General features: G+C 44.6%; 2 protein-coding genes across 7 annotated transcripts; both read left to right on the plus strand.

Annotated features, from left to right (window-relative positions):
* The first annotated feature begins 6,130 nt into the window (after positions 1-6,130).
* Positions 6,131-10,213, plus strand: LOC1270247 (ribonucleoside-diphosphate reductase subunit M2). Of its 2 annotated transcripts, none has more exons than XM_308927.5 (5): positions 6,131-6,443; positions 7,856-8,125; positions 8,216-8,496; positions 8,593-9,040; positions 9,115-10,213. In XM_308927.5, the coding sequence occupies exons 1-5, from the start codon at positions 6,393-6,395 to the stop codon at positions 9,265-9,267; spliced, it is 1,203 nt and encodes a 400-aa protein (XP_308927.5). In that variant the 5' UTR covers positions 6,131-6,392; the 3' UTR covers positions 9,268-10,213. The 2 variants fall into 2 exon arrangements, with proteins under 2 accessions (XP_308927.5, XP_061506364.1); XM_061650380.1 differs by lacking the exon at positions 6,131-6,443 and adding an exon at positions 7,626-7,773.
* A 2,431-nt stretch (positions 10,214-12,644) lies between these two features.
* Positions 12,645-22,660, plus strand: LOC1270246 (protein ABHD1). Of its 5 annotated transcripts, none has more exons than XM_061650377.1 (5): positions 12,645-13,191; positions 19,383-19,569; positions 19,668-20,259; positions 20,770-20,906; positions 20,995-22,660. In XM_061650377.1, exons 2-5 carry the CDS (start codon positions 19,465-19,467, stop codon positions 21,457-21,459), a joined length of 1,299 nt encoding a protein of 432 aa, XP_061506361.1. In that variant the 5' UTR covers positions 12,645-13,191; positions 19,383-19,464; the 3' UTR covers positions 21,460-22,660. The 5 variants fall into 5 exon arrangements, with proteins under 5 accessions (XP_061506361.1, XP_061506359.1, XP_061506360.1 ...); XM_061650375.1 differs by lacking the exon at positions 12,645-13,191 and adding an exon at positions 16,539-16,736; XM_061650376.1 differs by lacking the exon at positions 12,645-13,191 and adding an exon at positions 17,021-17,281.
* Positions 22,661-23,611: the final 951 nt, after the last annotated feature.

The following is a 23,611-nucleotide window of genomic DNA, read 5'->3' on the forward strand; positions in this document are numbered from 1 at the left end:
AGATAACGTCGGACGTGCGATTTCGTCGTCCGACGTTATCTGTCAAATCCCATACAAAAATTTGACAGGCCGTCCGATAAAATCGCATGCGAAAAAGCATTGCCACCGCCCTAAGTCGAATTATTAATTTAATTTAGTACTTTTATACACTTTGGTATTTATTTGATACGATTCGTGCAGAAAATAATGTTATTTGTGACTTTTAAGAAGATTAAATTTATTAGCAAAAATGCAATTTATACTGCATTGGAAAATTCAAAAACAAATTGTACTGATTTGACATTTTATCTGTCAAATTTGGAAAACCGCGTAACTCCGGAACAGATTGTATGTGTAATAACGAGCACAGCTCTGGACTGTTTTATCAATAAGTCTGAAAATATTACCACAACATGTTTATAGACGCTGATCTTTGCAAGTTAAGCAACGTGCTTATATATTTTTTTGTGCAATGAGTTGTATAAGTTCAAATATTGTATGCATTGTAAACATTGAATTTAGCTCGCTAGTTATATAAACCTCGCTACACACATCACACTTTAATAACCTTAGTTTGTGTGTCACTTTTGACACTGGTGAAAACGTCAGACGGGCAGATAGACGATGTTGAGAAGTCGGCAAGATAGGACTTGTGCGGTATGCTGTAGCTTTGTGCAGAAAATAAAATATAATGTCTTACAACCTCAGAAGTGGGATATCGAACGAGAAAACAATGGAGCCATCTATTTCGAAGGATAAAATGATGGGTGTTCTTAAAGAAGTTGGCGAAACCGTGCCTGAATCAGCTTCCATCACCCAAGTCAGGCGGCTATTTGATGCAACACACACCGAAAGCAAAATGGCGACTATCCAGACCACGCCATCTTCTCCGGAATTTGAAACATGTGCCGAAGCAGCGTCAGGCAATACAGAAGCTTCGGCGAGTACAATTGAGACATTGACTGCAAAATTAAAACAATTGAAGCTGGAAAAAGAAGTTTCGCTTCTTAAACAAGAAATGGCCAACATGAAGCAAATACAACAACCACTGCCGTTGGACACAATCAAATGCATCGAAGGGCTAGTTGATAGTTTTAGTGGCGAAAAGAATGAGAATGCCGAATGTTGGATTAAGCAACTTGAACAAACTTTTCAATTGTTCAATGTTAATGAACTAGAAAAAATTATTATCACGCGCCGACTTTTGAATGGTACCGCTGCAATGCTGACAAAATATATAGTGTTTACAAGCTATGACGAGTTAAAACAACAAATTCTGGAAAATTTCTCAACTAAACCTTCACCGGAGAGTGTATATCATCAGCTTCGCCGTAGACAGCTTCTTCCTCAAGAAAGCACCATAAGATATGTGCTAGAAATGGAAAATATTGCTAAAAACGCCACAATATCAGAACAAGAACTAGTTTCAATAATAATCGATGGAATTGGAGATCCTGTGAATGCTGCTGCGATTCGTTTTTCTGCAAACTCTTTGACCGAACTTAAGACAGCCCTGCAAAAATACGAATCGATACGTTTACAACCGGTGTCAGTTTCATTCAAACCAAGGATAATGACCAGACCTGACAATGTTGGAGGTATAAAATGCTACAATTGTTCGAACTACGGGCATCATCAACGGGACTGCCAGCAACCACGACGGCGAAATGGGTCTTGCTTCCTATGTGGAAATATGGGACACGTTGCTCGAGATTGCACTCATCGTACTCAATCGACGTCGGCTGCCATCTACCATAGTGAAGCAAATCAAAACAATGTTATCCACGAACCGAACTATAATGAAAGCGCAGTTCAGATAGAAGCTATTCAGGAGGTAAGTGTTGCTTTCAAAGTCTCTAATGAGTTCAAGATTTTGCCCTCACGTGTACTTTCTTTGTTTGATACGGGTAGCCCTAGGAGTTTTGTCAGCGAAGAGCTTGTCCCGACTCTTGCCCAAAATCCGTGTTTTTCTGGATTCCGCGGATTAGGAAATCAACCTTTGACATCGCTAGGGTACGCAGAAGGAAGAATTCGTTTTCGTGACACTTATGTTAACCATTCATTTATCATCATTCCAAAGAAACAAATGGCATGGTCTATTATCATTGGACGGGATTTGTTAAAAAAATTTAATATTCATTTGCATTACATACGTTACCGTTATTCCAAACAAAGTTTAATGAATTACAAAACCATAAATAAAAACGAACTTCAACCACACATGAGAGCGCGTCTTGAACATTTAGAGATTTTTCGGGGTTTTTGTAAGAATGGGGAGGATATTCATTCGCAGTCCATTGGTTCGGTTGATGATAATAATAATGCTGTCTCTGAAAATATAACCACGACATTTAGCGAGTTATGTGCGATCGACATTAGTTCCGAGGAGGCAAAAATAGATGTAGGCTCTAATTTAAACCACGAACAGTCACAGGAAATAATTTCTGGGGTATTTAATCATTATTTGCGAGAGTCAACAGAGTCAATTACGGAGCCCGTTCATTCAATGACAATTAGTGTCACAAATAGTACTCCCATCTATTGTAAACCAAGGCGATTATCTTATGCTGAACGAAATCAAATTCGAGACATAGTTCAAGATCTTTTACAAAAACAGATAATCCGCCCTAGCAGTTCCCCATATGCCTCTGCGTTAGTATTAGTTCGCAAAAAGAACGGTGAGACTCGTATGTGTGTCGATTACCGACCTCTAAACAAAATCACGATACGGGATAACTACCCTTTACCATTAATCGACACGTGTCTTGAACATCTCAGCAATAAGAAGGTTTTTACTCTCTTGGATTTAAAGAGCGGATTCCATCAAGTTAGAATGCATGAGGACTCCATTAAATATACGTCTTTTGTTACACCAGATGGACAATATGAGTATGTGAGAATGCCGTTTGGATTGAAAAATGCTCCTTCACAATTCCAACGGTTTATTAATTCAGTTTTGCGAGAGTATATAGATGAAAGGAAACTTGTAGTTTATTTGGACGACATAATTATTGCGTCAAAAAATATAGACGAACACGTAGCAACACTTAATAGCGTTTTGCGAACGATAAAGAAAAACGGGCTTGAACTGCGTTTGGATAAATGCAAATTTGGTCATAGTGATCTGGAATATTTAGGGTACCATGTGAATTCTAAGGGAATACATCCAAGTGACTATCATTTAAAAGCAATCCAGAACTATCCATTACCCGCAACAGCTAAAGAAGTGCAACGCTGTTTGGGTCTTTTTTCATATTTTAGACGCTTTGTACCATCCTTTTCTAATATTGCTAAACCTTTGAGTAACTTGTTGAAGGAGAACACAAAATTCGTTTACGATGAAACTTGTTTAGACGCTTTTAATAAATTAAAAACAAAATTGTTAAATGCTCCGGTCCTAGCGATATATGATCCCAACAGAGAGACTGAATTGCATTGTGATGCGAGTTCAATAGGATTTGGGTCGATTCTCCTACAGAAGCAAGATGATGGAAAATTCCACCCGGTGGCTTATTTCTCCAAAACTGCTTCTGCAAGTGAAGCAAACCTGCATAGTTACGAACTGGAGACTCTTTCGGTAATTTATGCCCTTAAGCGTTTCCATTCCTACGTGCACGGTATCCATATCAAAATAGTCACGGATTGCAATTCACTAGTAGAGACCCTAAAGAATCGCAATTGTTCGGCAAAAATTGCCAGATGGTCTCTATTTTTGGAGGACTACGATTACTCAATGCAATATCGCCCCGGCAATGTAATGAGTCATGCTGATGCCCTCAGCCGTAGCAATGTAGCTGCAGCAGTCGACGACATTGACATCAACTTCCAGTTACAAATTGCCCAGTCACAGGATCCCGAAATACAAACACTAAAAACTAGGCTTGAAAATAATACAGTACAAGGATATTTATTAATGAATGGGACTGTGTACCGTCAACCTTCCCAAGGAAAATTGCAACTGCTGGTTCCTAAAGGCATGATAACCAACTTAATTCGTAACATTCACGAAAAAATTGGCCATCTTGGTGTTGATAAATGTTGTGCCCAACTGAGTAAGTTCTATTGGTTTGCTGGAATGAAAAACTATGTGCAGAATTACATAAAAAATTGCCTCAAATGCATAATTTACTCCGCACCACCACGGAAAGATCAGCGTAATTTACACAATATATACAAAGCTCCAATTCCTTTTGATACAGTTCATATAGATCATCTAGGACCACTACCTTCCTTGCAATCAAAGAAAAAGTTTCTACTTGTAGTCATCGATTCATTTACAAAATTCACAAAACTATACTCAGCCACGTCCACAAGTAGTAAAGAAGTATGTAATGCATTAAAACAATATTTTGCCTATTACAGTCGGCCAAAACGACTAGTGAGTGATCGTGCTACGTGTTTTACGTCGAATGAATTTAAAAAATTTCTCGAAAATAATAATATTTCTCACATTCTTACTGCTGTTTCTTCTCCTCAAGCAAATGGTCAAGTGGAAAGAGTAAATAGAGTAATAAGACCAATTTTAAGCAAAATTTCTGATCCTTTAGATCATGCTGATTGGAGCTCAAAATTACAAATGGTAGAATATTCATTGAATAACACTGTGCACTCGTCAACAAAAAATGTTCCATCCATTCTTTTGTTTGGTGTTGAACAGCGCGGCACCGTCATTGATGAGTTGACAGAATATCTTGATGGAAGTATTGAATACCCTAGAAATTTTGAAAAAATACGTTCTGAGGCCTCAGAAAACATAATCAAGTCACAACAAGTAAACATGAACCAGTTTTGTAAGAAACATCGCCCTGCTCTAGAGTTTGAAGAAGGAGACTTAGTAGCCATCCGTAACATAGATAATACTCCCAATACAAATAAAAAACTTATAGCTAAATTTAAAGGACCATATGTCATACATAAACGATTGCCACATGATCGCTACGTAATCCGTGATGTCGGTGGTTTTAAACAAAGTCAGATACCATATGATAGCGTTTTAGAGTCAGACAAGTTGAGGTCGTGGATTGCGGTGAATTGTGACCCTTTAACTGAAACCCCCAGCAACACTATAGAAACAAATTGAGGACAATTTACTGTCAGGAACGGCCGAGCTGTAAACATTGAATTTAGCTCGCTAGTTATATAAACCTCGCTACACACATCACACTTTAATAACCTTAGTTTGTGTGTCACTTTTGACACTGGTGAAAACGTCAGACGGGCAGATAGACGATGTTGAGAAGTCGGCAAGATAGGACTTGTGCGGTATGCTGTAGCTTTGTGCAGAAAATAAAATATAATGTCTTACAGCATGTAGAAGATCTTCTTCTGTATGGCGTAACGTTCTAGTCGTTAAAGTTTACGACTGTACCATGGGACCTCCACTGTGTGTAGAAGATATGTTTGCCAATTTTTCGAAATTCAATGTCTTATGCAAACGAGTGCTGTTTGGTTAAAATGACAATTATTGAAATGAAAAACTATAATATATTGAAATACGACAGCACTTCAAAAAGCAAAATGCAAGATCGTAAAAATCGTACCGTACATCGTAACGCAAATTGTAAATTCCTATGTTGTGTAAGGCACTGGTCTAATCTTGTTGCGCGCAACATTGTTGCTGGCAAAATGTATGGATTTTGACAGCTCGCGCAACTTTGTTGCCAGCCAAATTCAAACCAATTTGATTTTTGTCTGGCAACATTTTCTATTTACCTTGGTCATGGTAATCGGGTGTATGAAATGACACAGCAGCAGTGTGCGTTTTGTTGACATCCGCTAAATTTGGATTTTAAGCATTTATAATACATTTTTTGTTGTATATTTCATTTTTTCAACACTTTATTCAACAAGTGAATGATACAAAATAATCTCTGAGCTGTTAATTGGCAATTTTTTTACGCTAAACAATGTCAAAGCGAAATGTTGCCAGCAACATTCATAGACCACCTCAGCGATATGTTGCCGAGCAACAATGTTGCGCGCAACAAGATTAGACCGCTGCCTAATTTTCCACCAGATGGCGCACCCTATTTGTCTCTTGGGTAGCGGTTGCACATTGCATTTGCACCAAACGACTATGAAAAGACACACCCTCGCGTTTGCTTTCCAGCATCGAACCATACTGTGCTAAACGAAATGCAACGGACAAAGAAAAACGGACGATGGAAAAATTTGGCGCCATATTCGCCCGGTTTGGTGGGTTTGCACAGTTCACAATCTTCACTTGCAATTCATACACCGACGGAAAACGAACGCGTTCAGTTGACAAAAGCAAAGTGCTCCCGAAAACCTTAACAAACAGGAAGCGTGGTGCTGGGTAAAAAGTTTGCAAGTAAAGTGTGTCCAATTCTGCAAAGCCGGTGCTTTGTTTTTGTACAGCCAGTGAGGAAGTTTATTTGTTTTGCTGTGTGAAGATGGTTTTGGAAAAGGAAAACTTTGCTGAAAACATGGAAACCATCATCAAGGTAAGAATTAGCCCAAGTGATGCAACAAGATGGTGCAATTGGTGGTGGAAGATATTTAGATAATATCGTATTACGTTTAGGGGAGTTTAATTACCATTAGATAGTTTTGCGAAAGATTTAAAATCTTTTGGTTCATAATTGTGATGTTTTTGTTTCTAGAAAAATCACAGAAACTGGTGATTTTTCTAGAAACTAAAACAGCATGATTCTATTCGTGTGATTCATTAGTTAGGAGAAGGTGATTGCTCAATGTAGTTTTCTTGTAATTCTCTAAAATATCGACTCTATCATCCCGTTACTTGAAGCAACAAAACTGCAAGAGCCTAGAAGAAGCTGTTGTTGAGCATCACCCTTTTACGGTTCGCCAAATGAATTTGCAGCTCACAGCACGAGCGGGGTGGAATAAATTATATATTCTGCACATAGAAAAATAATGACACGTAGAATGGCGCGCATTCGTTCTCTCTCCCCCCTCACTGACAATTGATTTTCCCTCCAAAACGCACCATATTTTTCCCTCCAAATGCGTGTATCGCTTCGCTGAAGATAACTCAAAAGCGCGCGTCAACCAACGCGGGCGAGAAACGGCCACACAACACCACCCAAGGCGATGTACAGGAAAATACACGTATTGGCTGGCGGCGGCGTCGGTTCGGACTAGGCGCTGCTGAGACATGTGCGTGTGCGTGTGTGTGTTGTTTGCAACACGATAGAGAAGGGAAAGGGTCTTCGCCTATGTGTGTGCTGGCGTTGGTACCGATTTCGGTATAAAATATTTTACTCTTTTCTGTCTTTTTTATTACACCAAAATGAATGTAATTGTATACTTAACGTTATTCAATATATTTCATACTTTTTATATTTTTAATCTGAAATTCTACAAATCGCAATATGCATAAAAGAGCATTCAAACACCATTCGCGTTTGAAATGCTCATCATAAGAACAATTTCTTACCTTCAAGAAGGTTCTCTGCCAGAGGGATGTTTTGTTTACGCCCATAATCAGCTGATTCATCTCTTTGGCGACGATCCCTTGCTTGTGGCGCCTACCTGGATAACATAAACGAATGAACCCCGTTTTTTTAGCCGTTCCAAAGCAGACGGCCTCTCGAGTAAAAGGGAAGACGAAGGGGGAGTCAAGGGTTCGTTCGAACTGTCAAACATGCGCATTGCCCACTTGTGCCAGTCGTCTCTGCTGTGGTGAAATGCGAAATGTAAATAAAAGCAAAACAATGTATCAAGATCGACTGCTTCGAGTTAGAACGCGTGGATTGCGTTGAGAGGGAAGAGAAACAATAAAAAGAGTAGCATTGAAAGAACAAACGAGAAGTAATGCAGAGTGACGGATCGTTTTACTGTAAAAAGCGCTAACCATCTACTCGAATTTTCCCATTTTTGCTCTCCCCCACAGAACACTCGCAAAGTGCTGACGGAAAGTGGAGCTAACGCTACACCGACCAAAACGCCCGTCCCGATGGAGGAGGAGGACAAGAAAGTGGCTGCAGGCGACGCTGATGCCGCAGTCGATCCGAAGGAGCTGGCCAAGAATGAACTGTCCGAGGTGCACAAGCATGAATCGGCACCGTTCGATCCGTCGATCGAACCGCTGCTGAGGGACAACCCCCGGCGGTTCGTGATCTTCCCCATTCAGTATCCGGACATTTGGCAAATGTACAAGAAGGTAAGCGTTTAGTTTTATCGCGCGTCCGCCCCATGGTGTGGTGCATAGCAATTGCGCAATACATTGAAATGTTCCCTTGGTTTGTTGCAGGCGGAAGCTTCCTTCTGGACGGTGGAGGAAGTTGATCTGTCCAAGGATATGAAGGACTGGGAGACGCTGAAACCAAGCGAACGTCACTTCATCTCCCACGTGCTGGCCTTCTTTGCTGCGTCCGACGGTATCGTGAACGAGAATCTGGTGGAACGCTTCAGCCAGGAGGTCCAGGTTACGGAGGCGCGCTGCTTCTACGGCTTCCAGATTGCGATGGAAAATGTGCACAGCGAGATGTACTCGCTGCTGATCGACACGTACATCCGCGACTCGAAAGAGAGGTAAGTGTTTGACACATGCACTGTGTGCGTGTGTAGCGAGAAGTAGTTGGACGACTGTAGCTGACTGCTAAACTCGTTTGCTCTCTCACCCTGCAGAGAGTTCCTGTTCAATGCCATCGAAACGCTGCCGTGCGTGAAGCGGAAGGCGGACTGGGCGCTGAACTGGATCTCGAGCAAGAAGGCCAACTTTGGCGAGCGGGTCGTGGCATTCGCTGCGGTTGAGGGTATCTTCTTCAGCGGTAGCTTCGCCGCGATCTTCTGGCTGAAGAAGCGTGGCCTGATGCCGGGACTCACCTTCTCGAACGAGCTGATCTCGCGCGACGAAGGGCTGCACTGCGACTTTGCCTGCCTGATGTTCAAGTATCTGGTGCAGAAGCCGTCGAAGGAGCGCGTGACGGAGATCATCCGCGATGCGGTCCTGATCGAGCAGGAGTTCCTGACGAAGGCACTGCCGGTGGATATGCTGGGCATGAACTGTGATCTGATGTCGCAGTACATTGAGTTTGTGGCCGATCGCTTGCTGCTCGAGCTGGGCTGCGAGAAGGTAAGGAGAGAGAATGGGAGGAAGGATCCTTTGATGTACGTTTTATGATTGTATGACTTTGTTTCCCCAAACAGATCTACCACACAAAGAACCCGTTCAGCTTCATGGAGTTCATCTCGCTCGAGGGCAAGACGAACTTCTTCGAGAAGAAGGTTGGCGAGTACCAGAAGTGGGGCGTGATGGCCAACCGGCTGGACAACGTGTTTACGCTCGATGCGGATTTCTGAGCACACACCCACAACGCGTGCGGGGAAGAAGATCCCAACGATAGGCAAATAGAGCGAGGGAGAGAGTGAGTGTGTGCTGTGCGTGAGCCATGCTTTAGACAGAGGGGACACCGCATCTGGTATGCGTGTACCGTCGTGTGTGTGTGTATCGGCGAGGCAAATATGTTGTGTGATGAAGCGCTTAATTAAGTATGGCTGCGGAAGTGGGTTAGCACTAGTAATACTAGTAATTCTATCGACCATCCCATCGGTTTTCATGATGGGGGTACTGTTTCTATTTTAAAATGATTTTCTTCGCTTGACTTGACAAATGTAAACATTTTGAGACAATATTTCGGAAGGCGATGCAATAGAGAAGGTAGCAATAGTACGTGGAGACGCATTTCCCCCTATAATGAGCTTTGTTTAAGGGTATTTTAGACGAAAAGAATGCGCATCCATAAGTTTATGTTAAATCATTTCTTTAATCTAAACATTATACTATCTCGTAATTGTCTCGCATCGAAATCATTTGTAGAGCCCGCGGCGCTAGGGGATGCTATATGTGTCTTATTTCACGTCTTGTCTTAGTATATGTTAGGACTGAAGTTATCTTTCCACAAAAGTAATCGGTACACTGATTCGGCTAACCAACTCCCCCCCTTCGTGTGTGTGACGCAAGTTGTGTTGATTCACGACTGCAGAGGAGAAAAGAATTAGAATACACACACACACTTTTGACAAAACTGTGTTCTTAATTTCACGCAAGAACCACGTGTCGTGTGTGGAGTTTGGGATACAATTAAATTGTAACGATTGTATAGCATTAATTGTATTGTAATGTCCCGAGAAGCACGTATACAACGCTTAAATGGAATGGGTGCATCCTTTTGATGAATCTACCACATAATAATAATAATACTATTAATAACAATAAAGGTTTTATATACATGAATGTTCAACAAAACTTCTACTCTTTGTCATATTTTGGAGGGATTGTAGATAGAAAAATAATTAAAAAAAAAATAGCTACATTCGTGTAGAACCAGGGATGTCAAACTCATTTGGCCTTGCGGGCCAAAATGCCTATTAAAAATAGAAGCACGGGTCACAGCCTAGTTTTTACATGATACATGATAAAAAAGTCAAATCGTTAGCAGTTCTTTTCATTTCATTCTGGGATGATAGTTACGTTACAAAAGTTAAAACTTTGATGTAAAAAAATGTAAAAAAAGATAGCTGTAGCAGATTACTTTCAATTGATTATAGGCTTCTGATATTGCAAACATTTGTATGACCACTAACAAGATTCAGTCTAACAACGACAATAGCATGAAAGCTGAGTTGCGCGCAAGAATGCTGGCTCCTAACCGGTCATTCTACAGCCTGAAAAATTAGTTCACCTCAAAGAACCTGTCGCGACGGACGAAGCTGGGATTATATAGTACCTATATATTAGCGGTACTCACATACGCCTCTGAGGCATGGACACTGTCCAAATCTGACGAAACCCTCTTAGCCGCTTACGGGGAGAGGAGGAGATACTCAGAATGATACTTGGCTCCGTATGTGTGGAAGCACAATGCAGAAGCCACTATAATGACGAGCTATACGAGATGTACGGCGACCTCACTGTCGTACAGCGTATCAAGCTCGCCAGGCTCCGGAGGGCTGGCCATGTTGTACGCATGGAAACGGATGACCCAGCCCGTAAAGCCTTTTTAGGCCGTCCACAAGGACAGAGGAGGCGTGGTAGGCCCAAATTGAGGTGGCAAGATGGCGTGGAGGCGTCCGCCATTATGCCCGGGATAACGCACTGACAGGCGAAGGCGCGAAACCGTGACCGGTTTCGGACACTCCTGAGGCAGGCCAAGACCGCAAAGCGATTGTAGCGCCGGATAAGGAAGAAGAAAGAACAAGATTCAGTACGCAAAAATGATCTGCAAAAACTGGCCATGACTAACGCGTTGGTTCCAATACAGTGCAGTAAGTTTTGTGAAATAAGGTTGATATTGGTGTCATTTTGATTATTAATATTTTTGAGCTGGAATTGAAGTAGCGAATTCTTACTTTTGATGCTGTCTAAAGTCCATAAATTCCAACAGGTCGTTCAGTGCAGTTCAGATTTTCATTTTACAGAGGAGTGGCAAGGTGTCATACAAGTCCTTAGTATCGGTGATTCCTTTCCTGCCAATTTCCAATCAAGAAATCTTCATTCATGATAGCGAGAGTCATCAGAGTCATAAGCGCCTACCTGTAGTTTATCTAATCACATTAGTCTTGGTGTAGGATGGCTGATGGAAAGCTTGAGATCGTTTGTAACATCTCCTTACATTTCAGGAGTCCGGAATTGATAGAAATGCTTCTATAAATAAGTTTTTGGCTCAATCGGTCGCGGGCCAAACCAAAAAACATCAGTTTGACATCTCTGATCTCTAGAAGCAAGTTGAGCGACAAAACCATCTCTCCCCGAAACAACTATATTCGCCCAGTGGAGACTCCCGTCCCTCACACGGACACAACAGACACACACATACACACACATCCTTACGGTGAGTGTGCTTCCCTGGGGAAAGTAGTGTGTCTCCGCACAGCCGGGGGCCACAACAGAAAGAAATTCATTAGAACACCACGTGGTTTTCCATTCATGAAAAGCTTCTCTTTCTCTCCTTCTCTCTCTCATCCTCCCCACACATGTGTGAGTGTGTTTGGGATTGATTTTCACTCTCTCCCATGTGGCGAAAAACGCTCCCACAGTGTAGTGTGCCCACAACAGACCAGCGCTAAATGTTTCATTTTTCCAAAGCAAAAATTCCATTCGGGAAAATGCTCTCTCGCCAACAACACAAGGTGCACATGTACCGATCTCTCGCTCTCTCTCTCTCTGCTAGCTACTTCTATCTGTAACCGTGCACATGTGTGGCGAGAAGAGTTTTCCCTGTCACTACTGTTGTGTTCCACGCTTTAGAAACGGTTGGCGCATGGATTTTCCGCCACCGTACCTTGCGCGCTCGATCAGCAATGCGGCAGCCGGAATTTTGGTTATGTTTCAACCTCTCCACCTTTGCCCCCCCCCCCCCCCCCCTCCGTGCTGTACACAGAAGTAGTGAGAGAGAGAGAGAGAGCGAGCTTTTTTCGGTGTGCGGAGTTTGTGCCTTGTTGGCCACCGTTTTTAACCCCATCCGGTAATACCGGAGCCGGTGTTCGAGGTACGTTCGTCCTGCTGGTACCAACCAGTCTAGCATCGCACGCTCAGCTGCTCACCAGCCCTTTACTTTACTGTTGGACTGGAAGGGACTAACCTTTTTTCGTTCCTTCCTTCGACAACGGGGCGTGGGGAGCGGTGGGGGAAGGGCGGCCAAAAGTGAACGCTTCTCCGGGAGGTGGCAGGCAGGGCAAGTTTTCTTTTGGTCCTAAAATAACCATCCAGCGGGAACCGCGGGAAGGTGTCCGTGTCGTCCTTTTTGAAAGGTTTGGGGCGCTGCTGCTGCTGCTGCTGCCGAGGCTGCGGTTCCGTGGACGTGTGTGGTTTTAGGTTAATGACCGGTGGTGAGTCCGAGCGGTAGTCCAAGAGTGGCAAGTTCCCTTGTGTTTGTGTGTGTATGTGTGTGTGAACGGGCGCGTTTTCGTCAGTCGGTTGTATCACGTTTGCCACACCGCTCTGCTGTGTTACATCGCGTTTTATCCGCATCGGATGCGCTCCGGGGACCAAATGGGAAAAGGAAGAAGCAGAAGAAGAAGCTGTCTCATTTCCAGCTGTGTGTGAATGTGTATAAGGGGGCTTTTCTGCTGCTGATTGATTTTGTTTCGGTTTCGGTGGGCTTTTGATGTGGTGGTCCGTGTAAATTTACGGTGTAAAAACGGTGCGCAACGACGGCGACGACGGAACGCGTGTCTTGGATGGAAGTTAACCGATCGCCCGAGGACAGGAATCACAGGCAGCAGGTATGTGTGTGGCACCAAAAACAACAACCAGAAAACATGCTGCTGCAATAATGGAATTTTCCAGCGCAAGGGAAGAATTACAAACAAATAAAACCCTTTTTGTTATTGGCTCATTCCAACAAAAAAGGGAGGGGGGATGCAGCTATTTACTGCAGGACCATTGCCTAGGGCAGGACGGGAATGAAAGGACAGCTGTGAAAGTGCACCCAATAACAGCAAACAAGCGGTCGAACATTGTTCATCTTCTACGGACAGGGCGCTACAGCACTTTTTGTGAGTGTGTTTTTGCCAACGCGCTCGGGTCGGTCCCGGTGTGGTGTGGTGTGTGTAGGCGTCACACGGTGACATAAATCACACCTGGCAAAAATTGCGAAACGGACGGGTGGCAACACCACTCCACTCAATAGAAACACCCACACACACACACACACATGCTGGCCATTCAAACGTCGTCCTCCTGTCCGTACCTTCTTGTACCGGTCGAAAGCGCTTCGGAAGGCTAAAGGACAATTGGAAGCACAACGGTGCATGCCCACCTATGTTTTCAGTGTTTCAAAAGGACACACTTACACACACACACACACACACACACACACACACACACACACACACACACACACACACACACACACACACACACAGAGACGAATGCTTTATGGATGCTCTAAGATACATCCTTGGGCCAGGAGGCCAGGCGGGTTTTTAATGGATGAGAAATTTTGTTTTTTTCATTCGTCTCTTCACTTGGGCAAACGGATCAGCGGCGGCACGTTGGACACGTGATTGCCACGTTTTGGTTTATGTGGCGCACATGCTTCTTCGCACAAGAAAAAAAAAGCGTTGAATTGAATTGCAAAACCATTCCCAGGCTTCTCTGATAGGCTGACGACCGCTCTGTGTGACCGCTTCTTATCACCGAATTTGGCAATGCGGATGTTTTGGGATGTCTAAATAAACTACTCATGGACACAATTTTAATGGTCCCGTTGCGCCAGCCCAGAGTTTGTCGATCGGTGTTGTAGATTTGTACCGATTTGCTGGGCTAATGTCGCGTTTAAATATTCGCACGTTCGTTTGCAAAAGGTTTTGTGCCCCACAGCACAGTAACAAAGAAAAATAATGGAACTGGAAAGGAGTGAAAGCCACCTCAAGCTCTCCAAACACCGAGGCATCCTGTGAGAGGTTTTTGTATGTTCCTTTCCTTTTTGTATATTCATTGGACAAAAACGGGGAGAAACACAACACAATTGCACTTGAAGTGTATGTTCATACACTGGCTCGGAAGGCCGGATAGTTGCTATCAATTATTAATTTTTCACTCGATGCTTTGCTTGTACTGGGTGTTGTTGTTGTTACCACCACCGGTATGAGGAACTTATTGGTCCTTTGAAATGGAAAACAGCACTTTGCTTGGGTCTTGCGAGGTTTCGGTTTGCACTACCAAAGTGTATGCCAACAAACGAAACGGGGTTTTTGGGCGATTTTTTTAAACCCCAAAACGAGGTTTCTTATGAGCGAACACATGTGTTACACAATGCTCTAGCTATGTTGTTTTATAGATGAAAGCGAATGAGAATGAAGTATGATAAAGGTAGATTAATAACACATTTCTTTCGCTTGGTGGAAAGAAGCATTATTATTTATTAAGTTGCATCGATGCCACAATCGTTGTATGTATTAGCGTAAGGCGCAAAAGAAGACAGGGAAATCCATCAGAAATGCTGAGTATGCTACATCAATTTGTGACACAAATAGTTAAATTTGCAAGCCCAAGAGTCAGTTTTTAATACGATAATTCCAAGAATATTATATTTTAACCTATGTTTGTGACTATCTTAAAGCTTTTAAGAAGTTTAGTATTCTTAGTACATAAAAAAGACAGTGAAACTTACTCAAAAGATATCTATTGAGATGCGAGGTATATAATATCTTTAGGATACGCGTAAAGGGTTTTCCCATAGCTCTTATCGGGACCTCGAATTGATCTCAAGCACGTAATGATCGTAGAACTTATACAGAACTCATATCCCTTCGAATCCTGATAGTGAACCAAAATCCATATCGGTTCTGGAAGTGATCTCGCAACCATACCGAACTTTTACATAATCTATGCTTGCCTATGTGCTCATCCTGAACTCATCCAGAACCAAGAACTTACACATAACCCAACCCGATCTTAGAACTGATCCTGAATCGGTCGTCATACTAGTGTCTCCTATGTACTTGGACACATATAAAGTGTTTCCAAAGTGCTTGGAAACACCAGACGACAATTTGACTACACTTGGAAGCACCATACAGATCCTGTACTATATCTTGACCTCATAGCGATCCAGGAATAGATTCCAAACCCGTACATTCCTTAGAAATGGTCCCGAATCTATGCACTACGAGCAACTGTTCATAATCTTATAGCAATCCTGAAATTGATACCGGTTCTGAAACTGATCCTGAACCTTTACCGGGCATTGTATTTCAGAATTTGTATAGCTAGATAACGAATTAATGTTATGTACTTGTTGAAAATGCAATATTTTGGAGTTAAACTTAAATTGTGTATGGGATCTTTTATGCATTCTTCTCAACAATGATGACTATTTACTGAGCAAAATCTTTGAGATAGAATACCTATCGATTTCAATCATCATTAAAGAAGATGCGATGTTAATGTTCCTTTACCCTGAAGCCTAGGAATCAGTTACGGGCCGCTCCAACGCCTCTTTCTCATTGGACTGAATGAATTTTTCACCAGTTCCATTGATTAGTGGTTTAAATCTTAGTAAATTATTACCTACAATGGTTGCAACATTAAGCAAAATTTATAATAAACCTCAAGAATGCATTATCCTTTATCGAGGGTATGTTAAAACAAGAAATCACATCATTCTCCACAGTGCACACAAAGTAGTACTAGTCCGTCCAAGCCTCAATCGATCTGAAACCGACAATTAATCCACTAAACTTTGCCCCACACCCCCCCCACCATCGCCCGGCCTAGAACCACCCTCAATCCTTGCGTGATTGTTGCTACCGCGAATCCATTCGCTACGACCCCAAATCCCCCCGCGGTCACGAGATAATCCCGCACGCAAAGCCGATCACGCCCGGCTTTTGCAAGGAATATGCGATATGCTGCCAAACCGTCCGTCCCGATGCACGCATAGTAAAAAAAAAGTACGATCCGTCCTCCGAAAGGTGATAAGTAGTGGGAAGTGGTAGTGAACATGTGAGCATGAAGCATCAAACGCACACCACCGGATCACTGTCGATGTCTTGCGCATCGATGAGCCGCTACCGGAGAGGCCCGGTACCCCGATCCCTTCTTACGTCATGGTTGTGCGCGAGTCGGATGCGCTCGCGGTGCGCTAGAGAGTATTAAGTCGCGCGAGCTTCGCGCACTCTTCGTCAGTACGGTGCGCGAATCCGTCGGCGTAGCTAGGGCTAGGCCATACCGTCGTAGAAGAGCGAGCGCGCACAGCGTGTGCTGCCCGGTCGTTTTGTTTAGGTTAAAACAGTGCGTTCAGTGAAGGTGGTGTTGTTGGTGGGTGAGTGATCTCATACGGGGGCTACAACAGTCATCTGACGCGGTGTGGTGCGCGGACAGTATGGTTTTTTTCAATGGGTTAATTTAATGATGTGCCATTTGGATAGGGAATTCGCTTTGCAAAACGTGAGCACAGCACAGTTGCGGAAGTGGCCCGACACAACAACCGATCCGTTATGATAAGGAGCAGCCGCAAAAAAATAATGACACACGAAACAGGGGACAAACGATCACAATGGCATGATGAATAATGTGAGCTTAACCTTCCCGCCTGTGTGCTGTAGTTACTGCCCTTTATCAGTGACGCTAGTGCACACTCCGCCAGCACAAACTCCGATAACAGTGTAATCTCGACGTAGGTTCCGTTCCGTGCGTACTACGCATACCGCTTGACGGTAAAGGTGGCCTTAAACATTTTCGGCTTATTTGCACAAGACGGATCAAAATCAGCACCGCAAACATATGGCGTGTGTGTGATCGCGCCCCGGCGGCATCTAGAGCTTTCGATCGTGCGTACACCCCGTGCACAGATGGTAGAGAACATTGGTGAGAGAGGGAGAGAGAGAGAGCGCGAGTTTGTGTACGTTAGAGGGGAGGACTGTGGGCAGAGCAAACACGCGAAACGTGATTGTCGCGTGCATTTTGCGCAAAAACAGCAACCTCGTGTGCGCGGTACCCTTTCCCCAATTTTTCCCGGGCTCGCTCGCCTTAAGTGGTCCGCCCGTGGTGCGAATGGATGAAAGATTGTTTGATGGTGGCTTTTGTATTTATAGGATTAGCAAGCGGATTGGTGGCGGGTGCGTTTTTTTTTGCGGGTGTAATATATTGTTCTCGACTCGTCTGAATGGTCGCCACCGCCGTCGCTGCCGACGCCGTCGAGAGGGCAAAGATCGTTTGTGGTTGGCGCAAAACAACGAGTTGGGTCCAATAGTTTGCGTTCGCTGGTTGGCACTAAGCACTCTTAGGCAACAACTACTAAAGCAGACAAAGTGTGTAGAACCATTTTAGAACTCAATTTGTTACACCGCTACCCTCTAAAAGCGAGAAAAATTCCCATGGCTTTGATTTTTACTGTGGCTACTTTGATTTTTCTTCTATATCAAAACTCCATCTTCTAAAAAAAGTCTCTTTCCGGCACGCAGTGCCACTGTGGTTCGATTGTTCCGAAACCAGAAACCCAAGGCCTACCTTTCCTCTTGCTGATGGCGTCCACTGACCTTTACATATTGATTTTTTCCACGGGGACGTTGAGAAGGAACTCGCGTCGCATGGCATGATGGCGTTTAATGACGACGAATTGGTCTCCTTATCGTGTGGTCAGATATCGCAGGCAGGAGGCCGCACAAACACCGAAGAATCAGAGAAGTTTAGTTAATTCCCCCGCACCTGCATCAAAGAGCTGGAAAAAAAACATTAGAAAAAGAGAAACATTACAACTTCCGTCCATTCGAGCCCCAAAGTGCTTGATTTGTTTTCCGGATTAAGCCGAATTTTCCACTTCATTACCAAATCACGCACACGTGCCCGCGTGGAGCAACAAATGATTTCTTTGGAAATTCGTCGGCATTGTTGCTTCAACTGGAGGGAGCGTTCACAAAACAAATTCACCCTCCAAAAAGGACACTGGACACTGATGTTACCTTCATATATATTTGATCGATTCGCGATTGCCAGAGCGCGCTTTATCGATCGACCCTTGGTGTTGCCCTCGAACGATGTTGCGTTTCTCCTTATGCTAACTGGCTGCACTTGTGCCAATCGGATGCATTCGTTTGCGCATGCAATCGATGCAGAACATTGAACTGCCAAGCGCTTCAGACTCGTCGAGAACGGCCGGGGGGCTGCGGTTTTCGTGCAGTGTGTGTGTGTGTGTGTATGACCTCCATAGTTGAACACGCGCGTGCGATGGTGGCTGTGGAAAGTTGGTTGGTATGTTGTTGGTGGCGCTTGGAAAAATGTTTAGGCCTATTTCAGTTCTTTGCCACACTGGCAAAGGTCGGCCCAGAGGTCTACTTGCAAAAGCAAAGAAGAAATGTTCGAACGGTTTGTAAGTTTGAGACATTTTCATACCTTGAAGTCCGCTGTGGGACAGGCTTACGACAACTCCAGTTTTAGTGATGTGCTCTCTGAAGCGCACCCACAACTCCGATCCAACTCCGGTTATTGTTAGTCGGAACTCTGGTAAAATCGGTAAACTTCTAATACCGCCCGGCGTCGCCCGGCCCGGCATAGCGACGGCAGCAATGCTTTGCGACAGGGTCCTTGCAACGGCCGTCTTCGGCTCCGACACTGACCAAGCTCGGCCAATTCCGACTCCCGTCAGCTCCAGTCGATTCTGGCTGATTCTGATCGAATGCCGTGGAATCCAATTCCGGCCGATTTCGACTCTGGACGTCAACAACTCTAGATGACTCCGACTCTGGACGTCTCCGGACGACTCCTTCTCTGGATGACTTCAACTACGACTCCGGACGACTCCAAAAAAGAAATGCTGGTCGGGCCTACCTTCCGGAGATGGTTCCGAAGTTTTCAGAGTCAGATCGGAGATGACTCCGGATTTCTGTCATCTTCAGGGACTAGCTACGATTCTATCTGCACCTCAAAAAGCGTCTTTCTAACCCGGAAAATTCCTTTTATTCTTTTCCAGAAAACACTACACCCTAGCTAGAAGGAAAAGAGGCAAAGGCATCAGAACATTTCAGCACGACTGCAGTTTCGGTTGCCCAACAATGTTGTCCTTCCTGTACACTTACCTAACCAATCTGCCCCGATGGCATCTGGTGGCGATAGTCCTAGTAGGCTATCTCATCTACTACTTGATGGAAGTGGTCAAGGTATGTATAGTTGTTCAAGCACACCGTACTTCGAAACACCTTGCATTTGTAATTCTCATTCAAACTCCGCCCCTCCACTCCCACCCTCCCACCATTAGCGCCCAATTCTTGCCGTCTCGAACGGACCGTTCAAGAAGTACCTGCGCAAACACATCCCCACGCTGGAGAACAAATTCTGGCCCACGTTCTGGTGCGTGGAAAGCCGCGCACAGACCGTGTTCGCTAGCATCATCCGCTCGAACATCATGCCGCTGGTCGAGTATAGGCGGGAAGTGTTCACCCTGAAGGATGGTGGCGAGGTAGCGCTCGACTGGCTGGAGACGGGTTGCGATCCCGAATCGCCGGTCATCATCATCCTGCCGGGGTTGACCGGGGAATCGCAGGCCGAGTACATCAAGTGCCTGGTAACGGCCGCCAACCGCATCGGCATCCGGACGGTCGTGTTCACCAACCGGGGGCTGGGCGGTGTCGCACTCAAGACGCCGCGCCTCTACTGTGCCTCCAACTGCGAGGATCTGTCCGAGGTGGTGAAGCACGTGAAGCAGTCGAACCCGCACGTCCGCATCGGTGCGACCGGCATCTCGATGGGTGGCCTAATACTCGGCAACTATCTGGCGCGCCACAGCGACGAGGCAAAATCGATCCTGACCGCGGCCAAAATTATCTCCGTACCGTGGGACGTACACAAAGGTAGGCGGGGCTTATCAATAATTTTGTACATCGCTTTGACATCGCGGGTCGCAGGGTGACAGTTGCACGCCGTTGGCCCCCGGGGTGGGTGTTGTGGTTGATTTGAATAGTATCGATTTGTGGCACTACATGGGGAAGGCGCTGGTTAGTCGATTCACTGCCAACCCGGATGTGGATCGATGTGAACAGTAACGGAGCAAGGAAGCAAGATCCGGGAAAGCGAGGAAGAAAGAAGCACAACATTGCGCTGTGATTAATTTTGACTAACCATTAATCTCAAGGGCGTCTGGGGTCTTATCAGTGCCAAATGTTGTGCCGACGGCTAAGCGATTTATCAGCGGCGTCATGTGCGGTTAGGTCCCACGTGTTATAGCGGTGAGGCACGAACAGCTAAGCGAACGGGATTAACGTTCCAGAACGTTCCGCAAAAAGGTGGCAATTAAAACATTTTACTGTACTCTGTTATTAATATGAATTTGCTTCTGTTTTCTTCTTCCTTACTCTTCGTAGGTTGTGCCAGCATTGAGCAGCCGATACTGAACAATCTTCTTGGCCGGCATCTAGCCTCGAGCCTGTGTCGAACAGTGAGCAAGTACGACATACTGCGGGGCGAAGAGTTCGAATGGGACATGAACCAAGTACTTCAGGTACGTTGTGTCGGTGTATAACATCACCATAATTGTATAGTTTGTTTCCCACAATTTACAACCCTGTTTTGCCATTTCCTACTCCCAGAGCAAAACGATCAAACAGTTCGACTCGGCGTTCACCTCGAAACACTTCGGCTACAAGGATGTGGACAGCTACTACACGGACGCCACGCTTCACAACAAACTACACCAGATCAAAGTGCCTTTGCTGTGTCTGAGTGCGGCGGACGATCCGTTCCAGCCGCTCGATGCGATCCCGATCAAGGCGGCGGCCGGTTCGTCCCACGTTGCCATCCTGATTACGGCGCGCGGCGGCCACATCGGCTTCCTGGAGGGCTGGTGGCCCGCCAACAAGGACCAGTACATGGGCCGGCTCTTTAGCCAGTACTTCTCGGCCGCCCTGTTCGATCCGGACAATGAGTTTTACCGCACGGCCCAGCTGATGATGGAGCACAACCTGACCGCGTCCACGTCCGTGCCGGGCTCGCCGACGAACAAATCGGCCCTCGGTGCCGCCAGTGCGATAAGGAAAAAGTCCATCCCCTTTTAAAGTGGCCGGGTTGCTGCTCCTTGCGGTGTGGCGTTGCATTAGGTGTTAATGCCCGGCACCGGGCGGGTATGTCTTTCCTGCTAATGCCGTGCAGTTCCGATGCAAAACGGAAACGTCTCGTCTGTGCTTGTCAGCATTTCAGGCGAGCGTTACTTCTCGGCCACCTCTACTGCTGCACCGCGTTGCGCACCGTGAACAGGCACTACGCAAAAGAAAGCCGCAATGGTACGCTACTAGTTGCGCACAAACTTGCGTTGCGATTCGGGAGCTAAATCATCCAGGAAAAAAAGGCCAGACCATGGTTTTTTTTAGTTTGTTTTCTCTGTAGGCACAGTTAATTAATACGTCCAGCCGAAGTTGGCGCTTTCAGAAAGCCGCTGGTGCTAATACGTAAGCTTGGCGACAATCCGGCCACCGGAACACAGTGTCGCAGCAATTGGCAAAGCATAAATAAAACCGCATGTGATAGAGACGATGGGGCTAGCGCATACAATAAAAAACAAAAACAAATTAGGAAGCAAAATGCTACGGCGGCGCTGTATGGTTATTGTCCTCCGCCCCCCTCAGCTCTCGTTAACACTTTATCCCAAAATGTCCTAAAAAATCCCAAAAAATATCTAGCGATAGGAAGCCCGTTCCCTCCCGCACAATTTAGGGGCGAGTTAAGCAACAAATTAACGTTACGAATACATAATTGTAGGTAGAGAAATGAAAAGAAAAACATTCGTAATTTTTCTCAGGACTCACATTTGAACAAACAGACCGATACACAAACACACACACATCCAGAAATTCACAGAAAACTCAATACCCTGGTTGACCAATGACCAATGACCCTGGTAAGGCTTTATCTCGAACAACGAATAACAAATTCCGTAGTTGCTTGCTACTGTGGTGGTGATTACAAGCCGCTAAATCTGGTTTCGTTTTTTGTTCCTTAGAAAGCAGAAAAAACCGCTAAAACGATGAACATCCTGTATCTTAAATTAGTATCGAGAGAAAGAGAGAGAGAGAGAGAAAAGAAGATGCCCATTTCCGGTGGCAGAGGCTTTTAGAAGGATATTTGCCGGACCGAACGGAGCGTCGTGGGTGTGGTAGTGTCTTATACATATTTAAAACTTTCTGCAAATCTGCTTAGAATAGTGAATACCTGTGTAACAGAAGACTTATTTTAAATAAAGTTCGATTTCGAGTAGATTAGGTAGTAGAAGATGCGCGTTAAGGGTCGACTGAGGAGGATCACCCTTTTGTTACAGTTGCAGCTGAAGTAAGTTGAGTTTCTGGTCCCTTGGTGGATTCGCTTACGTTGCATTCGCGTTGTGGCCACGTGTTTGCCGTTTGGCGAAGAGTGAGAAGAAAATCGTTACTAAATACAGCAGTATTGTTTGTTTGGGGCGATAGTTAAAAACTATCGGAAGGAAGGAGATAAGACTCGTTAGCAAAATAGAGAGAAGCAGAGAGACAGGCAGAGAGAGAGTTGTTAAAAATGACGTTGTTCTATAGATTGCATCAAATTATATTTGCGTACAAAGAAAATGCATGCATTAAATTGAGATAATAATAAGTAGTAAAAAGCGCAGTAAAGGGCATGCAAAACAAGCAATCCAATTAATAAAACATTAAATGCTAGGACTCTAAATAATAAGAATAAAAAGGTGAAACAAGTAGGTAGCTCAAACATGGAATAAATCCCATTACAAAGGTAAGAAAAAGAAAAACAGTTCTACAATAACACTAGTTTCCACATATCCATTGCAAACATTGATCTTTAACCTAGGACAAACGGACGAACCATGTGGATGTTAAGCGCGAATGACGAGAGAAGTTTCTGTTATAATCGCTTTGGCACGGCATAGATTACGCTTACAACCCATAATTCCCATAAACGTTGGTCTGCTGGTGCCGTGTGGGGAAATATGGTAATGTTACTCTATTAAAAGGGCAGTTAACAAGTAATTGAACGAATTTGTTCACCGAACAAAAGTGCTATGTTTCACACTCCTATCAATTGTTGGTTTTGGTTTTCTTAAATTATGTATATATAACAACAACCGTGCTTGCAGCTGGCCCCCATTTTGAAACCCGCACTCTCTTGCTCGTTCTGATAGTTTTAGTATAACAAACGTTTCCAACCAACAACAACAACAACAAC

Source organism: Anopheles gambiae, chromosome 2 (assembly GCF_943734735.2).
Source record: "Anopheles gambiae chromosome 2, idAnoGambNW_F1_1, whole genome shotgun sequence".
Lineage (NCBI taxonomy): Eukaryota > Metazoa > Arthropoda > Insecta > Diptera > Culicidae > Anopheles > Anopheles gambiae.

What these genes read in the sequence shown, in the direction of transcription:
- LOC1270246 (XM_061650377.1), top strand. Translation starts at nt 19,465, where the DNA reads ATGTTGTCCTTCCTGTACACTTACCTAACCAATCTGCCCCGATGGCAT. An exon ending in ACTTGATGGAAGTGGTCAAG is followed by an intron (nt 19,570 to 19,667) that starts GTATGTATAGTT and finishes TCCCACCATTAG; the next exon opens with CGCCCAATTCTTGCCGTCTC. An exon ending in ACATGAACCAAGTACTTCAG is followed by an intron (nt 20,907 to 20,994) that starts GTACGTTGTGTC and finishes TCCTACTCCCAG; the next exon opens with AGCAAAACGATCAAACAGTT.
- LOC1270247 (XM_308927.5), top strand. Translation starts at nt 6,393, where the DNA reads ATGGTTTTGGAAAAGGAAAACTTTGCTGAAAACATGGAAACCATCATC. An exon ending in ACATGGAAACCATCATCAAG is followed by an intron (nt 6,444 to 7,855) that starts GTAAGAATTAGC and finishes TCTCCCCCACAG; the next exon opens with AACACTCGCAAAGTGCTGAC. An exon ending in TCGAGCTGGGCTGCGAGAAG is followed by an intron (nt 9,041 to 9,114) that starts GTAAGGAGAGAG and finishes TTCCCCAAACAG; the next exon opens with ATCTACCACACAAAGAACCC.